Raw genomic sequence first — 21,819 nt, forward strand, 5'->3', positions numbered from 1 at the left:
AGTGAGTGAGCTGAAATTTGCTGAAGGTTCTTGTAAGACCTGTGCATCGTTTCCTTCACCATGTTTGAGTTATTCTGTTCCCTGTGTACCTCTCTCACTTCAGAGAAAACTGCCCACTGACTCCAAGGTTCTGAAGACCTCAGATCTGGTTTACACAGTCAGCGCCCAGGAGTACTGGCAGCCGGCTCTCCTCACTGAGGAAGAAACTGGTAACTTACATATATTTTTTATCTCAATCACTAGAATTCCCAAGGTTAAGCCTGGCACCCTGAATTTCTCTCTCTAGAACTTTCCATGCTACATTTCCAGCTTGTCACAGTTTCTATACCTATTAGCAAATATATTTGTTTTTCTCTCTGCATTGTTGTGGCACCTGAGGCTACAGTTCTTCTTTCATCTAAATTTTACCAAAATTGGTAGAGGTCAGAGATTGGGTTGTCATTTCCTAAGTATTTGGCTTGCAACTCCTCACTCATCCAGCTACAAGTATTAGAAGTATTTACCAAGCATCTATTGTATGCTTTGTCTCTGAGGAGGAAAAAGCAGATGATGTGACTGCTTTCTTCACAGAACTTAAAATCTAGATGAGGAGCTAATACTAAGCCATGTGTAAAAATCAAAGGAAAAATAAGGCTTAGTTAAATGGTGCTGTGAATTAAATAGAATCCCAGAGAACCTAGAGGTTTGTGTGACTGGAGCACTCAGTGCAAAGTGGGCAAGTAGGCAGGATCTGAGCTTGACTTTGACCCGAGCTTAAAATGGCTTAAGACATGCATGCGTTTTACCTGACATGTCGGCATGGGAGAGGAGGCAAAGGGGCAGAAGGTGTAAAATGTTCCTAGAAACGGGGGAACTTCTTGAACAAGGATATAAAAGAAATAATCATAATGGTATACACAAGGAACAATATAGAAGAATTTCTACTTTTGGGAATAATGGGGAAAAAATAGGATGACACCTGTTGTCTTCTGACTAATAAAAGGTTAGGACTAAGATGAATTTCTAATCGAGAATCCCATTCAGCAGAGACTCTCATCTGTCCTATAGGAAGCATGAGAGAATTTCATATTATGGGTTATTTGATGTTAATGGAAAAGTCTAGAAAGGTGGAAGAGCTGAGACTGGGATTATGAGCATCTTCGGTTCAATTCTTTATAAGTAGCAATCCAGAGGGAAGTTCCAGTGTTTTTTAAAAAATATTTTATTTATTTATTCATGAGAGTCACAGAGAGAGAGGCAGAGACACAGGCAGGGGGAGAAGCAGGCTCCCCATGGGGAGCCTGCTGTGGAACTCAATCCCAGGACCCTGGGACCATGCCCTGAGTCAAAGACAGATGCTCAACCACTGAGCCACTCAGGTGCCCAAGTGCCAGTGTTTTTAACCAGTCTGCATTTTTCTACTTAGTTTGACTTGTACCACTATATGAAATTAATATTCATCATTGCTGACCTACCATTCCTTTTGGTTGATTGTAGACCTGGAAAAAATAGCCCCAGAAAAATTGCTGTGTTGGGCAGTCAGCCCACATAGGACCTCAGCTGTAGCTAATTTAGGCTGCCATTCTGATCTGTTAATTTTTGTGAATTCTCTTTGCTGTGAACTCTGGCTTTCTGAAATTGTTTGTGCTGTCTGTGAATTCCAGAAATCCCCAGATTAAGAGGCTATATCAGGAAAAGACTCCTGGACAAGAAGAAGAGGATGGTGACCAAGTATGTGACTGAAGCCTTTGGTTTATTGCTTCTCACAGACAGTTTCAACTGCATGGAACATCTGCCGGTATGAGAGATGATGTCTATGAGTGTGCTCTGCCCCCTAGCCTGAGCAGAACATTCCCTTTTACCAAATTAGAACAATAACATACGATAATTTTTCTTTTCATATCAAAGGAAGATACCAAGCTCAGAAAATTTTAAAAAGACAAAAAAGATAATTAAAGGGTTAAAATGGTGACATTTGAGTGAAAAAGAAAGGAATACTATTTTACCTAAGACAGATGGGTTTAGAGGAAAATGTAGAAATGATTAGCATCTACTTTCGTATCTCCTGAGACTTTGAACAAGATGGAATGTGTTTAAGTGATAACAGAAGTGATTTGTTTTGTCCTAATAGAATACTGACAATTCTTGGTTATATTACAGAGGCTGTATGGTTATTCATATAGTCCAAAAAAATGGCATCTGTCTATGGATTTCCTTTATACCCTGGTGCTGTCAGAATCTCAAACTCAGAGCAGCCTAGTGCAATAATGTGAGAGGAAGGGAGCTGGCAGGGACATTCAGCAAAGAGCTTAGATATATATCTTCACAATCTGGAATGCAGGCCTTCTGAATGACCAGCTCCAAATTACTCTTCTCATAATAATGGAAACATTTATCTCTTTGATGGGTGATGTATTTTTTTATCCTAAAATACGATGGACTGACTGCTAAATTAGCGGTGGAGGAGAGTTTTGGAGAAAAAATTTGGTGTTGCAATCAATCACCAACTGCACTGCTTCTTTGTGAGGAATGAATATACAAATACATAATCATATGTTAAAACAGAACTCTGACCCACAGCCTGCAGCAACTTGCCTAGGAAACCAACTACTACCATAAACAGCTCAGGAGGGCAGTCTGCTGTAACTTAGACTCCTAGGGAGCCAGACTGCTATCTCTAGTAACAGTCCAAGAAGCTAAGCAATAATGTCTGTAACAATCAGCCCCAAATGGGCTGATTGGTTAATAACTGATGGTTTCCCTAATCTTCACCCCTGCTTCCAACCAGAGAAGCCAAACATGCACCCTAATGGACCACATGGGACCTTCACTTCTAGTTAGCCCACCAGGCAACCCCTATGCCCGTGGCCTCTGATGAGGGCATGGTTGAAGCCTTCCCACTCCTCTGGCTGCTTTTGACTCTCTGCAAAACACAAGTGATGGTGGCTGACTCTCTTGCTATAGCAAGCTCTGAATAAATAAATAGCTTTGCATGTTCTCATTTGGTTGGTGTTTATTTCCTTACTATCTTACTTACTATCAACCATCAGGTTTTCCCAACCAAATTGTCCAATTTTTTGTTATACTAAAAAGGAAGGGGCAAAGAAAGTGAACCAGTAGGGCTCTATGAACATTTAAGGGGCTGGTCCCAATAATATGGGAAGGTACACTTGGGCTGGCCCTATGGCATGGCCAGGCGAGGCAGATAATGGAGACCTGGCTTCAATGTGGTAAGGAAGCAATGCCAACTATAGATGGTCTTTTAGTTTTGGTCAAATGTCTGCATTTAAATATTCTATATAAAAGTGACATATTGAGCAAGGTTCCTTGTCTTTTTCATCATATTTCTTATTCTTTGATTTGGCCTACTTCTGTGAGAAACAATGACAACAACAATAAGCTCCTGGAACCTGAGATTTTCTAATTTAACTTTGCACTCTGAAATACCAGGGAAGCGTTTGACCTTCTAACTTCCTGAAAATGCTCTTCAGGGTGAAAATTGCCTCACTGCCCAGCAAAAGATTGCTTTTGGAAGTGCTGGTGGAAAACAAATCAGATGTGGTGCTCTGTGTGGTTGGTTTGTTTTACAAACACAAGGACAAGGCATTTTGCAATTAAACTGAGAAGTGCCTGCCTTTTGTGCTCTTCTCTGCTAAAGTGGCCCATGTGGAAACTCAGTGCCATTCTCAAAGCCAGGCTGTAGCAACAGAATACACAGAATAAGGGTCTGGGTGGCACTTCTGGGATAGCCCTTTACATAGGCATTAGCCAGCATTTTTCATCAGAATCCTTTGACCTCAGATATTGGTCTCAATCTTAGTTCATTGATGGGAAGTTGGAAAGCAAGAGTTTTTGTTATTTCCTTTGCTTTTTTAATAGATCAAACCTAAACATGTGGTGATTGATCATTTTTTAAGATTATGACTCAAACCAAAAAACAAGAGTCTGAATATTTGGCAATTCTAAGTGAACAGGAATCTAGTCATTATTTTTATGAATCAGTAGGAAGTTAATTATGACATCTCAATGTCAAATGAACCCTGCATTTATTTATAGTAGATGTAAGATTTTCCCTTTCTTACTGTTTTTTATTCCCAGACCTGCCCTTATACTTTTGTTTATTTAACAACGGTTTGTGGAATGTGCGACTTTGTGAGAATCTTGCCCATAGAATTTCTGTTGGTGACATCTTCCTTATTTCCTTTTGATCACCAGTGACACTACAAACTCAGAAGAATCCAGAGGGCACTCGGAAAGAAAAGTATGGCATATAGAATTCTTACTAGTGAAAACCTATGAGAATCCACAGGGTACACCTAAAGCTGAATAGTCTCCATAAGCTCCAAAACTCATGTACTCTAAATCTTGCAGAGTGTGGGAATTTGAGACTTTTCAGGAACATTCAGCCTCATTCACTTCAGTGCAATCGAGATCTAGAAAAGCTAAGACGTTTATAGAAGGTCATGTATCAATTTGAGAACAATCTTTGTCATTAACTTTGGAATAGAATTTAAAAGCTTACATTATCTAGTAGTTTCTCTATGGTGTTCATTCATTCTAAATCGTTTATCAACTGCACACCCTGTGCAATGTTCATTCACTCCAAAATGTTTATCAACTACACACTCTGTGCCATGTCTCGGAATAAACAAAAACAAATAGCACAGTCTACAATCCTTTAGCAAGTTCCTAGTCCAGGGGACGAGACAGACATAGCACAGCAGAAGGAAGGCTGTACAAAGGGGTGTACAAAATTCAGTGGAAACACAGGAAAGAGAGCCCCAATGCCACCCAGGGGAGTCAGGGAAAGTGATCACATGGGGAGTGGCTTTTGAGCTTTGTCTGGAAGGATGGGAAGCATGTGCAAAGACATGGGGTCACAAAAGGGATGACACATGGATGGAGAATGGTAGCAAGTTCAGGAGAAGCTACCCTAGGATGGGATGATGTTTTGGGGAAACAGCTGGGGGCGTTGGAGAAGTTGGCTGAGTTCTGGAAATGTGGGGCCTTTGAGTGCTGTGTTAAGTAATGTGGCTTCTATCTGCTGCAGGCATTGTGAGATTCCCCCAAGATTCTCACACAGGGAACAAGTTCTACAGAGTTCCCAGATTGGACTCTAGAGGTCAAGGCTATTTCTCCCTTGTATAAATTGAGTAGATCTTTTCTTCCTTGACTAGACTATATTCTCCTTTGAAGAAAGGACCACATCTTTATTATTGTGTCCTATAGCTTTGTTCTTCAAAGTGTGGTCCAGGGCCCAGAAGATCAGTATCACCTGGGTGCTTGCTAGAAATACAGAATATCAGGTCCTTGGATTTGAGCAAACTCTCCCCATGATTTGTACACATGTTAAATTTTGAGAAATGCTATTCTCAAAAACTGCTTTGTGCATGGTCAAAGCCCACTAAATTTTTATAGAATCAGATATCATTGAAAAAAACCTGTTTTTTTAAAATATGTTTTAATGGCAATTGGAGTTTATTTGACTAGTTATTCCCTCAAATACCCTAATGGATTAGACACCTAAAGTAAGTTGCAGGAGGTACATATATATTGTGTTCTCCAACCCACAAATCTTAAGGAGGTCTGTCCACCAAGGGATGCTTTAATAGGATGAAAGAAGTCAACTGAGGGTGATAAGCTCAAGCTAAATCTTGTGTTCTAGACAAGCATAAAGGAAGCAAAGTTTGAAGAGAAAGTGCCCTTAGAGAGAGGATGACCTCATGCTTCTTATGGCCTTTGTCCATAGAATGAATACTTGCACATGAGTGGCCTGCGGAGATTTGTAGAAGAGAAGATACAGCTTCTAGAGAAGGCCATTGACCAGTGCTTTTCCCATATAGAACAGCCTCTGCAAGAAGGAGTCCGAAATGCCAGGACTTCCTACCGACGGATCCTTGGGGCATGTCTGGTGGTGAGTGACCCTTTCCAGGGAGAAGCTGTGATATTCAGTGACATCTGCCTTATCTCCAAGCTCCTTTTGCATTCTTCCACAGCTTCTGAAGGAAATAGAGAGCTAAAAGAGAGCAAGAGAGAGTGAAAATTGTATACAGAAAAGCACACAGAGGGAACTGTCCAACTGTGCATTTCAAGGACCCAGGAGAGAGCACATGGTTCAGTGGAAACAGTTGGAATTTAGGAGCTGAGGATCTTGTTTTGAGTGCCAGCTCTACCCATCATGCACTCTGTAGCCCTGGGTGAGGCCTTAAACCCACTTAAGCTTGTGGGGTTTTTCCTCTGAAAATGAGATGCTGAAAACTTGCCCTACCTATCTTACAGGGTTGATATAAATGTTAATTAGATTACGTAGTAAGGAAACATTTGTAACTCTCACTAAGCAAGCAAATTGTTGCTTTATCTTTTAATTACTTATATGAGGTATCTAAAGGATAAAAATGTAAGTGCCAGACCCTATCTATCTAAACCTAACGGGTGAAAAAAGAGGCTTCTCACATTAGTTTGCTAAGACTGCTATCACATAAAATACCATTGATTGGGTGGCTTAAAGGGCAGATATTTATTACCACAGTTGTGAAAGTTAGAAGCCCAAGATCAAGGCAGTTCAAAGTTGGTTTCTCCTGGGTCCTCTTTGGGGTTGCAAATGGCCACCCTCTAGCCATGTCCTCCCATGATCTTTTCCCTGGTGCCCCCCTCTCTTCTTATAAGGATACTTGTCCAATAGACTTAAGATCTACTCTTACGTCTCATTTAACCCTAATTACCTTCTCGAAGGCCCTATTCTCCAAATACAATCACATCTGGGCTCAGGGATTCAACATGTCAATTCAGAGGGATATAGTTCACTCTATGACACCTGTTAAGAGTAAGGAGTGATGAACAACACTTCTCGTGTGACAAAGAGGATGCAAAAGTCTCAGAGCTTGGAATAGTGCATGTTGTTACCACTGTTTTAATATGAGTTGGAAAGTTAGAATGCTAGCAGTGAGAAGGTAGTGTAACAAAGCTCTACATTTCTGTGGGCTAAAAGAGTAAAGAAGTGGGAATGATTCTGGGGTCACTGGAGGGGACCCTTAGAATTGTGACACAGGAGAATGAGAGGTGGAGTACCTTCCCTATGGCTGGTGAGTGGCTGAGTGTCCATGAACGTAGTATGTGTGCATGCATTCACTCATGCATTCAGCAAATGTGGATGAAATACTTACCTTGGTGCCACAGACTGTGCATTACCCGATTCAGTCCTCATGATAATCCTGGATGGTAAACACTCTTATTATTTTAATTTTACAGTCTTACAGAGGCTGAACAACTTTCTGTGGCTGCATATGGGATCCACATCTACCGCAGATCTGTCTGACTTCAGAGCCAGGATGCTCAAACCCTACACTAGCCTGTTGTACTTCCCTAATTGCACTCTGCAAACTATTGTAATTGCCGGCCAGCTACCTAGGTTAAAATGTCTAAATCTTCATAAAAGTAGTGAAGTTTTGTCCACAAATAGCCAGCATCACCTTGCCAGCTCCATAATGAGCCTTCTTGAGAGCAGATCCTCCAGCCCCATTCAAGTAACTACCCCTAGCCAGCACTTGACAGAGCCTCACAGAGGAGCCCTGAGCCAGCACAGGCCAGCTGTTGGGAAAGGTCATGCATGCAGTCTTTTGACCCCTCCCCCCTCGCCCCTACTTGGCCATATAAGAATGTGCTTTGGACCTGGAACACTTTCTTACTGAGACATAAAAGAGAGATAAAAGAGCCTTCAGCTTGTGCTGGGCTTATCACCTTGTGTGGGAATATTATCCTCTGTTTTATGCATCCAAGGCCCTTAGGCAAGCTCCCAGTTTTCTGTATTTCAGATCCTATGTGGGAGGGCTTGGGTCCTTGCACTGCACACAATGTGGAATGTGTGCAGGTACGCTTGCCTGCATTGGCTACAGAGTGGGTCTGCTGGCCATAGGGGACCCATGCATTGCAAAGGGCTGGATCCTGCCCATACTTTTTCTCCTCTTGTTGTAAGTAAATGCTGTACCACCTGAGCCTAGTATTCATATTGTCTGTTCTTGGGGACCTTGAGTCATGCACTGATCTCTTCTCTGGGTGACATTTACCTGCCTTTTAACCTTGACCACACAGCGTGGCCATCTAGTGAACAGTGAAACAGCAGCTAAGCCATATCTGAATTCCTGACCCAGAAAACTAGTGAGTACTAAATAAATGTTTGTTGTTTTAAGCCATTAGGTTTGGGGTAATTTGTTTCACAGCAATAGGTAACCAAGTCATGATGTAAAAGATTCCAGATCACCAAAAGTCAGTAAGTGCATGCTGAGAAGGTGGAGACACAAAGTGGAGACCATTCCTTTGAGACCGTTTGTTCATGAAGAGAAGGAACAGTTCAGCCATCTCGAGGCCTTCACTAGGATGTTGTCTCATGAACTGTCTCATCTCATCAGTTCTGCAATGGCGCTTTTCTCTGTGACTGCAAACATGTCTGGGGTGTCTTTGATAGGCAACTTTCCTTTGTGATCAGAAATGTGGGCAAACATTTATATGCCGACATCATATCATTATGTAACATAGCAACATAACCTAAAATGTGCAATAATACAGGAGTGGTAAAATTAATTAGGTTACATCCATATATTATATTTTATGGATCTTGAAATCATTTTTTAAGATACTTACAATGAATTGAGGAAATGCTGATGTTATAAAATTAAATGAAAAGGATAGAATATTAAAATATATATATATGGTATGTGCCAACTATATCATGGGACACAGCCATGCACTTGAAACAGAGTTCCTTAAAGCATATATTGTTGATCACAATGACCACTACTGAAATTTTGGTTGGTGCAAATATATTTTTATTCCCTTTACTAAGGATCACCATCTGGGTGAGATTTATCAACGTTTCACGTGGCTCTCGCTTCATCATATTTTTTTGCTTCTGACTTGTGAATTTATTTCTCTGGTAAAAATATATCATGAAGATGTATAAATAACATTACATTTCATTAGATGTTTAACAAAAAGTATAAGAAAACCTTGGGGTATGCTTGGAAAATCTGAAACATACACCCTCAGTAGGGTCATAGCACATTTTCATTTAAAAATTGCTCCTTTAACAAATATTTATCACAGACTTCTTACACTGTTGCCAGATGATGAGAACATCAAGATGGATAAGACACTGTGCCTGCTCACAACAAGCTGCTCTTCCAGTATAGAAGCCTGATGAATAAACAGACACATATAAACTATATGAGGAGAATTGTGATCAAAGCAGCACAGGGCACTCTGGAAGCCAGGGCAGGGGAGTCGCCAACTTGAGGCATGACTACTGTGCCCTCTGTCCAGTTTAAGCATATGTTAAAAGATCATGTTGTCCCTACTCTTCCCTGTGACTCTTGGTCATACATAGCCTTTGGCCAAAGGCAGTATAATTCTGACCTTGTGACATTCTAGTTAATGTGTACTAACTCTCCTAATGTATTGTTTAATTACCTAGAGGAGTAGAGGAAACCAGGGCTTCCACCAGACTCTGAAAGCTGTTTGCCTGAAAAACGGCATCTATGCCTCCAGGACTCTCGCAAGAATAGATCTGAATGAAGCCATCACTCAGCCCATCTATGACCAGATTGATCCCGTTTTTGGAGGCATTTTTAGGTAAAGGACCCTTTCTCTTGCTCCTTTGTGAACAAACATCTGAAGAGCATTGGGCCAGTGTCTCATCGTTAGAAGAATTTTTACTTTAGATCTGGATGTGTAAAGGGTAGCTTGCAACTTAAGAAGGAAAGTTTAGTCTCTGGCAAAACACAAAAGCCGTCTTGGTTTGGTTTACCTATTTTCTCATGGTGACCTGGAGTGCAGCTGGAGATGTTGCTTTCAGACTAATATTATGATTCCCAGTATTTTTAAAATATCTCATACATGTGGCAAGGGATACATTTTCTTGTGGATCAGAGCCCAGGACAGGTTATTTTGGTTGGAGAGTGTGGAGTTAAGCAAACACATGGCCTTTATAAATTTTCCCGAAAGTAGAAAGGCAAAGTGGCTGACCGATGTGTTTGTTTTTGATATACCATGTGCTCCCTCACTTACTAGCTGTGTGAGCTTCAAGGTGTCTCCTCCTTCCATCCTTGACCTTTAATCCTCTTCTCTGTCAACAAAGCTAACTCTCCTAATCCCCCAGTACCAGAGCCTACACCTCCCCCCACCACCTCCGTCTCCTTCCTTTGCCTCTGGAATTTCGCCAGCTGCTGCTGTTTGAACCATTCTACTTTTGCTGGATTCTTACTCTTCCCCTTTCCTTACTCCATCTTCCTTTAAACTCCCTTGGGATCATGCCATTCCGTCCACCCTACCCCTGTTTACAAGTCTATAGGATAAACTCCAAATTCCTTAGAATGGCATTCAAAGGGTGCCTGAGTGGCTTAGTTGGTTAAGCATCCGGACTCTTGATCTAGGATCAGGTTGTGATCTCAAGTGAGTCCCACCTTGGGCTCTGTGCTCAGCGGGCAGTCTGCTTGGGATTCTCTCTCTCCCTCTCCTGCTGCCCCTTCCCCCTCTAAAATAAATAAAATCTTAAAAAAAAATGGCATTCAAGACAGTCCACCTGCCTCCAGTTGGCCTTTCCACTCTCTCCTCATCCTCTTGCTCCATGCCAACCCCCTGCTTCCGCCAGCCTGGAGGGTAGCAAAAGGCAACTGAGATGTGCCAGGACATATGCTATGCACTGTGCATGCAGGATTTTATCAGATCCTCTCAATACCCCTCTGAGGTAGCTTCTGTCTATTTATAAGTAGACAAGCTGAGATTGAGAGGACTTCATGCCGCTTTTCCAGTATCCCTTAGCTCATGCCTATGCCCTCTCCTCTGTAACCCGCTGCTTCTTACTGTTGGGATGTTCTGAAATTTCATTCACTATGTTCTCCCCATGGGGGATAACTCCTACTTTTCACTCCCCCAAATCTTACTCATTTTTTAAGATGTAGTTCAAGTCCCACCCTTCCAGGGAAACCTCCTGGCAGTGGGAAGACTGACTTTTTTTTTTTTTTTTAAGATTTTATTTCTTTATTCATGAGAGAGACACAGAGAGCCAGAGACATAGGCAGAGGGAGAAGCAGGCTCCCTACAGGGAGCCCGATGTGAGACTCAATCCCAGGACTCTGTGATCACAACCTGAGCCAAAGGCAGAAGTTCAACCTCTGAGCCACCCGGATACCTGGGAAGACTGACTTTTGAGGTTGAACAGATCAATGTCCAAAGCCTAGCTTTTCCATTTACTAGCTGTGTGGCTGTACACACATCAGCAACCCTCTGAACCTCAGTCTTCTAGTCTGTAAAATGGGAATCACTGCACTGGTTTCCTAGGTTTTGGTGTCCAGGTCCTGGCACAGCACAGTGCCCAGCACACAATAGGAATTCGATAACTGTTCTCATCCCCTGGACTTAAAAGCGAATAAAAGGGGACCAGCTAGTTTCCTCTTTGTTTTAGCCTCACAGTAGCCACAGTTGTCTCTTAACATTTTATTTTGTTTCTTTCATAGGGCTGGAAAGCCCACTGGTTCCACTTTGCTGCCCCATATAGAAGCTTTTAAGCACACTCTACAGGAGAAAATGATGGAAATGGGAGTAAGAAATGGATGGAAATATGATAGCTACAAAAAGAGTTTCCTGATCCAGGAGGTGAGATCTTTGTAAAGGGAAGAGGGTATGAGGTGGGGCAGTGGCTTTCTTTCCAGCAGGATTTTGGAGGTGTTATGTGTCTCTCCTCCCCTTGTTCCTCTGGAGTGTTGAGGTCTGGGCATGTCTCAGAGCAGATGCTGTAGACACAAAGTACAGTGGGATGGGGCAGGTGAGAGTAGTCCTGAGACAACTGTGGGGATATGGGACACTGGGCCAGCTCTGTGACACCGCGAGGCAACTGGCAGGGAGTCCTGAGGTTGGAAAGGAAATTAAGTTTCCAGGAAGAATCTTCAAGGAACCCTTAGATGTACAAACATTTGAACCCACTTGTAACACATCCACTAACCTTCTATCATTTTTGCCAATATTATGAAGTATTATCCAAAGCAGTGAAGCTTGAAGAAGTGTCATTTTTTGCAGATCATTTTAAAATTTTGAATAGTCAAGATTCTTGTCTGTGATCCATTTTCCTCTAGACTGTCCTACTCTGTTCAGGCTGAATAAAATATCATAAACTAGGTAGGTTATAAACAGCAGAAATTTATTCCTCATAGGAGGCTGGAGGTACAAGGTCAATTGGTACAGGCAGATGTGGTGTCTGGTGAGGGTCCACTTCCCTGTTCATGGATGACTGTCTTTTCACTGTCACATCATATTGTGGAAGGGGCAAGGCAATTTGCTAGATTTCTTCTGTAAGGGGAATAGTCCCAATCATGGGGGCTCCCTCCTTCTGACCCAGTCATATCCCAAAGATCACATCTCCTAATGCCATCACCTGGGGGATTAGGATCTTAACATACTAATTTGGGCGGGGCTTGGGGGGGGCACAGATATTAAGCTCATAGCACAAGCCCAGCCTGAATTACATGGCAGCACTAGAGAACTGTCCTGTGCCCCCACCCCACCCTCTCCCAAAGAGAGCCAATTCCAGCACCTTGCACATGCCTGAGTTCAACTCGGCAAATATTCAACTCGTTTGTAGGTGCCAAGTGCTGTGGGAAGCACTTTGGGGTATAAAGATGCTTAAGACAAAATTCCTGCCTATGAGAAGCTCACAGCCTAGTTGAAGAAAGGACACGTGGACAGCCAAGCATAATATAAGGCAGAGGGAAATGGTGATCACACAGGGGAACACCTGACCTGCTTCTAGTGAAGGAATTGTCACAAATGACCTTTTGTTAACATGGATTTGCAGATAAGTGCCATTCTGGGAGGCCTGGAGGATTATATCTTCAGAAAAAAAAGGAAGATCTATGAGTCTCTCACCACCTCTGTTCAGAACGACCTCAAGCCCTGTTATGAAGGTGGGGACTCTGGAGGGCGACCTATCCACTTCCTCTGGGGTCTTTCTTTTTTTTTTTTTTTTTTTTTTAATTGGTGTTCAATTTACTAACATACAGAATAACACCCAGTGCCCGTCACCCATTCACTCCCACCCCCCGCCCTCCTCCCCTTCTACCACCCCTAGTTCGTTTCCCAGAGTTAGCAGTCTTTACGTTCTGTCTCCCTTTCTGATATTTCCCACACATTTCTTCTCCCTTCCCTTATTTTCCCTTTCACTATTATTTATATTCCCCAAATGAATGAGAACATATAATGTTTGTCCTTCTCCGACTGACTTACTTCACTCAGCATAATACCCTCCAGTTCCATCCACGTTGAAGCAAATGGTGGGTATTTGTCATTTCTAATAGCTGAGTAATATTCCATTGTATACATAAACCACATCTTCTTTATCCATTCATCTTTCGTTGGACACCGAGGCTCCTTCCACAGTTTGGCTATCGTGGCCATTGCTGCTAGAAACATCGGGGTGCAGGTGTCCCGGCGTTTCATTGCATTTGTATCTTTGGGGTAAATCCCCAACAGTGCAATTGCTGGGTCGTAGGGCAGGTATATTTTTAACTGTTTGAGGAACCTCCACACAGTTTTCCAGAGTGGCTGCACCAGTTCACATTCCCACCAACAGTGTAAGAGGGTTCCCTTTTCTCCGCATCCTCTCCAACATTTGTTGTTTCCTGCCTTGTTAATTTTCCCCATTCTCACTGGTGTGAGGTGGTATCTCATTGTAGTTTTGATTTGTATTTCCCTGATGGCAAGTGATGCAGAGCATTTTCTCATATGCATGTTGGCCATGTCTATGTCTTCCTCTGTGAGATTTCTGTTCATGTCTTTTGCCCATTTCATGATTGGATTGTTTGTTTCTTTGGTGTTGAGTTGAATAAGTTCTTTATAGATCTTGGAAACTAGCCCTTTGTCTGATATGTCATTTGCAAATATCTTCTCCCATTCTGTAGGTTGTCTTTGAGTTTTGTTGACTGTATCCTTTGCTGTGCAAAAGCTTCTTATCTTGATGAAGTCCCAATAGTTCATTTTTGCTTTTGTTTCTTTTGCCTTCGTGGATGTATCTTGCAAGAAGTTACTATGGCCGAGTTCAAAAAGGGTGTTGCCTGTGTTCTCCTCTAGGATTTTGATGGAATCTTGTCTCACATTTAGATCTTTCATCCATTTTGAGTTTATCTTTGTGTATGGTGCAAGAGAGTGGTCTAGTGTCATTCTTCTGCATGTGGATGTCCAATTTTCCCAGCACCATTTATTGAAGAGACTGTCTTTCTTCCAATGGATAGTCTTTCCTCCTTTATCGAATATTAGTTGACCATAAAGTTCAGGGTCCACTTCTGGATTCTCTATTCTGTTCCACTGATCTATGTGTCTGTTTTTGTGCCAGTACCACACTGTCTTGATGACCACAGCTTTGTAGTACAACCTGAAATCTGGCATTGTGATGCCCCCAGATATGGTTTTCTTTTTTAAAATTCCCCTGGCTATACGGGGTCTTTTCTGATTCCACACAAATCTTAAAATAATTTGTTCTAACTCTCTGAAGAAAGTCCATGGTATTTTGATAGGGATTGCATTAAACGTGTATATTGCCCTGGGTAACATTGACATTTTCACAATATTAATTCTGCCAATCCATGAGCATGGAATATTTTTCCATCTCTTTGTGTCTTCCTCAATTTCTTTCAGAAGTGTTCTATAGTTTTGAGGGTATAGATCCTTTACATCTTTGGTGAGGTTTATTCCTAGGTATCTTATGCTTTTGGGTGCAATTGTAAATGGGATTGACTCCTTAATTTCTCTTTCTTCAGTCTCATTGTTAGTGTATAGAAATGCCACTGACTTCTGGGCATTGATTTTGTATCCTGCCACGCTACCGAATTGCTGTATGAGTTCTAGCAATCTTGGGGTGGAGACTTTTGGGTTTTCTATGTAGAGTATCATGTCATCGGCGAAGAGGGAGAGTTTGACTTTTTCTTTGCCAATTTGAATGCCTTTAATGTCTTTTTGTTGCCTGATTGCTGAGGCTAGGACTTCCAGTACTATGTTGAATAGCAGTGGTGAGAGTGGACATCCCTGTCTTGTTCCTGATCTTAGGGGAAAGGCTCCCAGTGCTTCCCCATTGAGAATGATATTTGCTGTGGGCTTTTCATAGATGGCTTTTAAGATGTCGAGGAATGTTCCCTCTATCCCTACACTCTGAAGAGTTTTGATCAGGAATGGATGCTGTATTTTGTCAAATGCTTTCTCTGCATCCAATGAGAGGATCATATGATTCTTGGTTTTTCTCTTGCTGATATGATGAATCACATTGATTGTTTTACGGGTGTTGAACCAGCCTTGTGTCCCAGGGATAAATCCTACTTGGTCATGGTGAATAATTTTCTTAATGTACTGTTGGATCCTATTGGCCAGTATCTTGTTGAGAATTTTTGCATCCATGTTCATCAGGGATATTGGTCTGTAATTCTCCTTTTTGGCGGGGTCTTTGTCTGGCTTTGGAATTAAGGTGATGCTGGCTTCATAGAACGAATTTGGAAGTACTCCATCTCTTTCTATCTTTCCAAACAGCTTTAGGAGAATAGGTATGATTTCTTCTTTAAACGTTTGATAAAATTCTCCTGGGAAGCCATCTGGCCCTGGACTCTTGTGTCTTGGGAGGTTTTTGATGACTGCTTCAATTTCCTCCCTGGTTATTGGCCTGTTCAGGTTTTCTATTTCTTCCTGTTCCAGTTTTGGTAGTTTGTGGCTTTCCAGGAATGCGTCCATTTCTTCTAGATTGCCTAATTTGTTGGCGTATAGCTGTTCATAATATGTTTTTAAAATCGTTTGTATTTCCTTGGTGTTGGTAGTGATCTCTCCTTTCTCATTCATGATTTTATTAATTTGAGTCTTCTCTCTCTTCTTTTTAATAAGGCTGGCTAATGGTTTATCTATCTTATTAATTCTTTCAAAGAACCAACTCCTGGTTCTGTTGATCTGTTCCACAGTTCTTCTGGTCTCGATTTCGTTGAGTTCTGCTCGAATCTTTATTAGCTCCCTTCTTCTCTTGGGTGTAGGATCTATTTGCTGTTTTTTCTCTAGCTCCTTTATGTGTAAGGTTAGCTTTTGTATTTGAGTTCTTTCCAGTTTTTGAATGGATGCTTGTATTGCGATGTATTTCCCCCTTAGGACTGCTTTTGCTGCATCCCAAAGATTTTGAACGGTTGTATCTTCATTCTCATTAGTTTCCATGAATCTTTTTAATTCTTCCTTAATTTCCTGGTTGACCCTTTTATCTTTTAGCAGGATGGTCCTTAACCTCCATGTGTTTGAGGTCCTTCCAAACTTCTTGTTGTGATTTAGTTCTAATTTCAAGGCATTATGGTCCGAGAATATGCAGGGGACAATCCCAATCTTTTGGTATCGGGTCAGACCTCTGGGGTCTTTCTGTCAACTACTTCGGCATCCTTTTCTTCAGCTTTCCCCTCGTAGTATTTGGCCCTGCATCCTGAGTCCCTCTCATCCTCTTACTCCGCAAATTGAAAACCAAGTAATTGCAAGGGTGTGGGGAGAGGTGACCCGTGAATAATTTTTTTTTTACCTGTGTGTTTCTGGTGCTTTCTACCCACCCTTTCTTTATCTATTCACCTCGCTTCTCCTCTCTTTGCTGCATCTCAGCTAATTAAACTATAAAATCCCTTACCCAATTCTCATTCTTATTCCCTTTAAGTATCTGTAAACTCACTTTCCAACTCCTTTTCATCTTGGTAGTCCCATTGATTTTTCTGATGGGGGGCATTGGAATTTTGTAAAATTCTGCTTAATTCATTCATTAGATTTTCTGAATGATCGTTATCCAAATATTGAGAGTGTTGGTTTTTTTCTATCATGCTATTATTAAACAATTCCTACTGCATGGAAAATGATGCTACATATATAAATATGTGTGTGTGTTTGTATGTATCTACGTGTCTGTGTATATATACATAAAATATTTTTTGTTTGCCTGCCTTGCTTTCTGATGCTAAAGATTTCTCAGCAAGTCCTTGCTGCGGTGTGACTGTGGCTATCATTTTTGCCAGAGGCAGCTCAGATCACTGGCAAGAAAGCATGTGAGAGAATGAAAGATGTCATCAGAAGAGGGGTGGACCGGCAAGTGGCTGAGGGCATGTTTGAAAGGGCTCAGGAAAGGATGCAACACCAATTTCAGCAACTGAAGGTATTCTACATCCATTGTCTGAATTCCAGTTGGGCCTCCTGGGGTGAAAGAAGCCCATACAAAAAGATGAAAGAAGTAGTAGTCATTTGGACCCAAATGGAGCTGATGCCTTCTGCAGAGCGGGCCCAGCCAATGCCCACAATGCCAGGAAAGGAGGCCAGCTGGCACTGGGCATTCTCCCTTGCCACCACATGCTGGTGTTGTAGTTTCTGTGGGGCTGTGGCTTCAGAAATGCAGCCACTCCTGCTCTCTCTCACCTGTCTTTACCAAGTCACCAGTAGAACAACTGTAGCCAGATGGGGTTCCTAAGCTCTTGACATACATTAGCTCATTTAATCCCCAGCAAGCCTGTGAGGTAGGGACTTTTGTTCTCATTTTACAGATAAGAAAACTGAGGGAGGGAGAGAGAGAGAGAGGTGTGGCAACAGGCCACATAGCTACTAAGCTGCATGGCTAGGATTTGGGACTTGATAACCAGGGTCTCTGACAATAGTATAATCTCTAGACAGATTTTTTTTTTAGATAAGAATGTCTAATCTATGTAAAATATCAATCAATAAATCAATGCCAACAAACTATTATAGATCAAAGAGTTATGACACCTAACATAGATTTAAGTTTAATTCTGTTTATCTCAGAAAACAGTTCCTAACAGTTTCCTTGAACCTAAAGCATCCATCAAGTACACTTGGGCCACCTTGTCTCAGTTCTGGGCCTCTTTGTGTGCCACCACCCTCCCAAGTAATAAAAATTCTTTGTTTTAGTCCAAGCCACTATTAGCCCCTCCCTGGCCATGTGCATTTCCAAATTCTTCTACCTCAGTCCTGACTTAGCAGACCATTGCCTAAGCATCTAAGGAACGTGGCTAGTTGTTCTTTCCATTCACCTCTGAATCAGCCTTCTTCCTGAAATGCTTCCAACCTGCTCCCACTCAACCTTGTGCCCTCTCCTCCCCCTACCCCACCGCAGTTTTGAAAGATACCTTTCCTCACAATATGAAGCATATAATTTCTCTTGGAATAGGCTAAGAGGCATCTCGTTTGCCAATAGAAGTTTACTCTCTGTCATTTAACATATTATCAAAGTCTACAAATACTTGCAGAAAACTGGCCAACCCCTACAGCATCCAGTCCCCATTGGATATATAGAAATTGGCCCTTAAAGAGCCCCCTAAAAACAATTCCACTAAAAAAAGTGATTTATATATTGACCATGTACAAATGCATCTTAAATGACAGAAATGGAGGAAGTTGGAATTAGGCAAGGCCACAGAGCATCCTCATTTGGTGACCTTATGGACAAGGAGGCTAAAGCCCAGAGGGCCTGTGTTACTAGCTCAAGGCTCACAGCTAGATGTGGGACTAGAGCTTAGGGTTCTTGGCCTGGTGTGTTGAAGAAAAAAGCCAGAGTCAAGAGATCCAGGCTTAAAATGAGGCTGTGTCAGGCTAGAGGAGAGTCAAGTATTTTTCAAAGGTAGTCAAGAGATGGTTAGAAGAGGGAAAAGCTTTTTCATTGGTCACAGAGCTGAGATAACAAAGAAGACATTTCTCAGGAAGTTGGGAAAAAGAATCAAGAGTGTCAAGTATGGTGTGCTACACAAAGCAGGTACTTAATAAACATGTCCAATGACTAAATGAACAATAGGATGATGGGTTAGTGACCAGCAATTTTCCTCCTTTTCCATCTCTGCGATTGCTGTTCTCTACCCCTGACTCCCACCTCTATTAGATCTCCTTAGCTCCTGACTCAGTTGGTCAGCACCAGAGGTCCAATCCCACATGAGTTTTGATAGGAAGAAAAGGAGATGCTGAGACAAGTGGGACACCCCCCCCCCAAAAAAAGTGATGCCCTGTTGACTCCTGACCCATTCAGTATACTCTAAAGGTGGCCCATCCTTGGAATAAACTTTGATATTGGCAACTCAGTCTGTACACACTCTGGTTGGGGGATTAGATGGGGTCCCTTTCAAAAGCTAAGCTTTCCCTTGGGCTGTGCCATCCTAACAGAATGACCATGCTTTGTTGTATAGAATGGAATCTCGGAGAAGGTGAAGGGCAGTATCACTACCATGCTGACCCTTGCTTCATCCCAGGGAGATGGTCTCTACAAGGAGCTTGCAGGTAAATACATTTGCAGAAGCAGTGACCTTGCAGACACCCCTTGCTGTGGTTGCTCTTTGCTGGATTTAAAGCAATGAAGTTAGGAAGAATTTTCCAAAGTATGGAATGGAGAGAATTATGACTGCCCTGTCCTTTGTATTTTGGAGCATCTGCCAGAGCCCATGCATTATACTTCAGGATATGTGTGCAGCATCTCATAGACTTCTCCCTCATCTCACAGGAGATGTTATTGTTTCATTTTGCACATGAAGAAACAGAGACTCAGATCAGATAATGCATTCCAGGACTTTTCATAACTGGAAAGTGGCAAATTCAAATTGCTAACTCTGCTCTGTGGTCTCCATTACCCATTCTTTGAAGTAGATACCTTTTCATGAAAAGCCTCATTTTCTGGTGGTGGCGGAGAAAGGTTTCTCTTCATCTACCAGGAGCTTGGGGATGCATTACCAGCTGCCCATGCCTTGTTGCACGCAACCATCTCTCTTCCATGCCTCCTGGGGGAAACTGCAGTGTGCTAACTGGCACAAAAAGCAATCGGGATATTTCTAGGAAAATTAAAATGCACATATCCTTTGGCCCAGAAATCCTACTTCTGGGAATTTATCCCATGGTATCCTCATACATGAGCAGAATGGCACATGGACAATGTTATTCAGGGAAGTATGATGTCAAACATTGGAACAACTCAAATATCCATCAGTATAGCACTGGTTAAGTCAACTTTGGTACACAACTAGTGGAGGACTTTCTAAATTAAGGAGTAAGACAAATAGACTCAAGGTTCTAATTCCTTTCTTGGTCATGAGTCCCATTGCTGGTCAATCTCAGGGTGGGTGAGTCTGGATAATGACATGGAGCATGTAGAGCCAAGGTAGGTTGGAGAGCCAGGAGCAATGCTAGAATCAACCCCAAGGTCAGTCTGAAGTGTCCCTTCAAAGGGGACTGTATTAGTCAGAGTTCTCTAAAGACACAGAACCAGTAGGATATAAATATGTGTGGATAGATAGATGGAGAGACAGATTTATTTTAAGGGATTGGCTCATATGAATGTGAAGATTTGGGGAGTCCAAAATCTGGTAGGGGATGCCAATAGGCTGGCAACATGAGAAAGAGTTGAGTTCCAGTCCAAAGCAATTGGCTGTAGAAGAAGGAAGAGTTAATGTTGCTGATAAAGTCTAAAGGTGGTCTGCTGGAGAATTCCCTCTTGCTTGGAGGAAACCAGCCTTTTGATCTGGCCAGGTCTTCAATTAATTAGATGAGGCCCACCCACATTGTAGAGGACAGTCTGCTTTACTCAAGGTCTGCTGATTTAAATGTGAATCTCATCCAAAAATATGCTCACAGAAACATCCAGAGTTATGTTTGGCCAAATATCTGGGCACCATAGCCCAGACAAGTTGACACATAAAATTCACCATCATAAGGATATAATTTGATTGCAGTTCATGAGGTGAAAACCCGAGAGGTCAAAACAGAGCAAATTCACTTAGAAAGAGAACTGTTGGGAACACAGGGATCAGGGAAAGGGGAGAGAAACCTGAAGAGGATTTAGGGGAGGTTTATTATGTGGTGGGCTTTGTATCTCCTTCCACTGAGCTCTTGTGAAGACTTAGTAAGGACTCAGTGAATTCCTGGATCTTTTTATGAGTAGGTTTGTGTTTCTTTTGAGGATGACCCCTATGCTGAGATAAGCCTTAAGGTAAGAGCAAAAATGACAGTTTGATCAGGTTTTTTCTATAAAATAAATTGATCAGACTATCTGACCTCAAAGTTCCATTCCAGATACCACATTCTGGGACAAGTGACCCAGATCATATGGGATCCTTAGGAGATTTGTTTTCTGGGGACATTTCTGAAAAGGACACTAACTCCTGATGCATGCTTTTCTGCTCTTCTATAGATGTTAAAAGTGAGTACAAGGAGATGGAGAAGCTACACAGAAGCCTGAGAGAGGTTGCTGAGAACGCCGTGCTGCGAAGAGGCATGCAAGATTTCCTTTTGAAAATGTCCCCAAGCAAAGCTGTTCCCCACAAAGAATAAATTTATTTCTTAGGGCTTAGCACCAAGTAGATGAAAAACAAGCCTGAAAAACAAACCAGAATCATTTCTGTTTTAAAAAATGTAATAAAGAATATCTTCCAACTATTTGGACTTTTTATATGATATAAAACTCAAAATATTGTTACTTCTGGAAACAGCTGACTGCTGGGCATCATCATTTCATTTTTATTTGACAGCCAAAAAGAATCATCTTGAGTCCCTAATGGAGTTTTAAAGTTTTAGGACAAGAAACTCATGTTTCAGCAAAGAAAAATATCTGAACATTTAAAAACTTAAATATTACAAAAAAAAAGCCCCTTGCAAAATAAAGCTTTAGAGACCCAATTCTATTTCCCATTTTGATACTAATGAGACTTTTAAGGAGGAAACATTGTGCCATGGAAAAAACATGAGTTGGAGAGCCAGACAGACAGGAGACCTGGCTTTACCACTTCCCAGGAGTGTTCTTTAAGATCATTACTTCTCAAACAC

General features: G+C 41.8%; 1 protein-coding gene across 9 annotated transcripts in view; it reads left to right on the plus strand.

Moving 5' to 3' along the window:
* NUGGC (nuclear GTPase, germinal center associated) overlaps nt 1-21,432 on the plus strand; it is a 57,803-nt gene extending 36,371 nt beyond the window's left edge. For 8 of the 9 annotated variants that reach the window (XM_072796155.1, XM_072796159.1, XM_072796156.1 and 5 more), the window contains 9 exons: nt 104-209; nt 1,644-1,777; nt 5,729-5,893; nt 9,446-9,603; nt 11,487-11,625; nt 12,821-12,929; nt 17,031-17,167; nt 19,197-19,287; nt 21,188-21,432. In XM_072796155.1, the coding sequence (XP_072652256.1) occupies nt 104-209; nt 1,644-1,777; nt 5,729-5,893; nt 9,446-9,603; nt 11,487-11,625; nt 12,821-12,929; nt 17,031-17,167; nt 19,197-19,287; nt 21,188-21,327 (1,179 nt within the window). In that variant the 3' untranslated portion in view covers nt 21,328-21,432. Of the gene's footprint in view, nt 1-103; nt 210-1,643; nt 1,778-5,728; nt 5,894-9,445; nt 9,604-11,486; nt 11,626-12,820; nt 12,930-16,978; nt 17,168-19,196; nt 19,288-21,187 lie in introns of those variants that run through there. The other variant, XR_012016473.1, reaches the window with a different exon arrangement.
* Nucleotides 21,433-21,819: the final 387 nt, after the last annotated feature.

This window comes from Canis lupus, chromosome 24, assembly GCF_048164855.1.
Source record: "Canis lupus baileyi chromosome 24, mCanLup2.hap1, whole genome shotgun sequence".
Taxonomy (NCBI): Eukaryota; Metazoa; Chordata; class Mammalia; order Carnivora; family Canidae; genus Canis; species Canis lupus.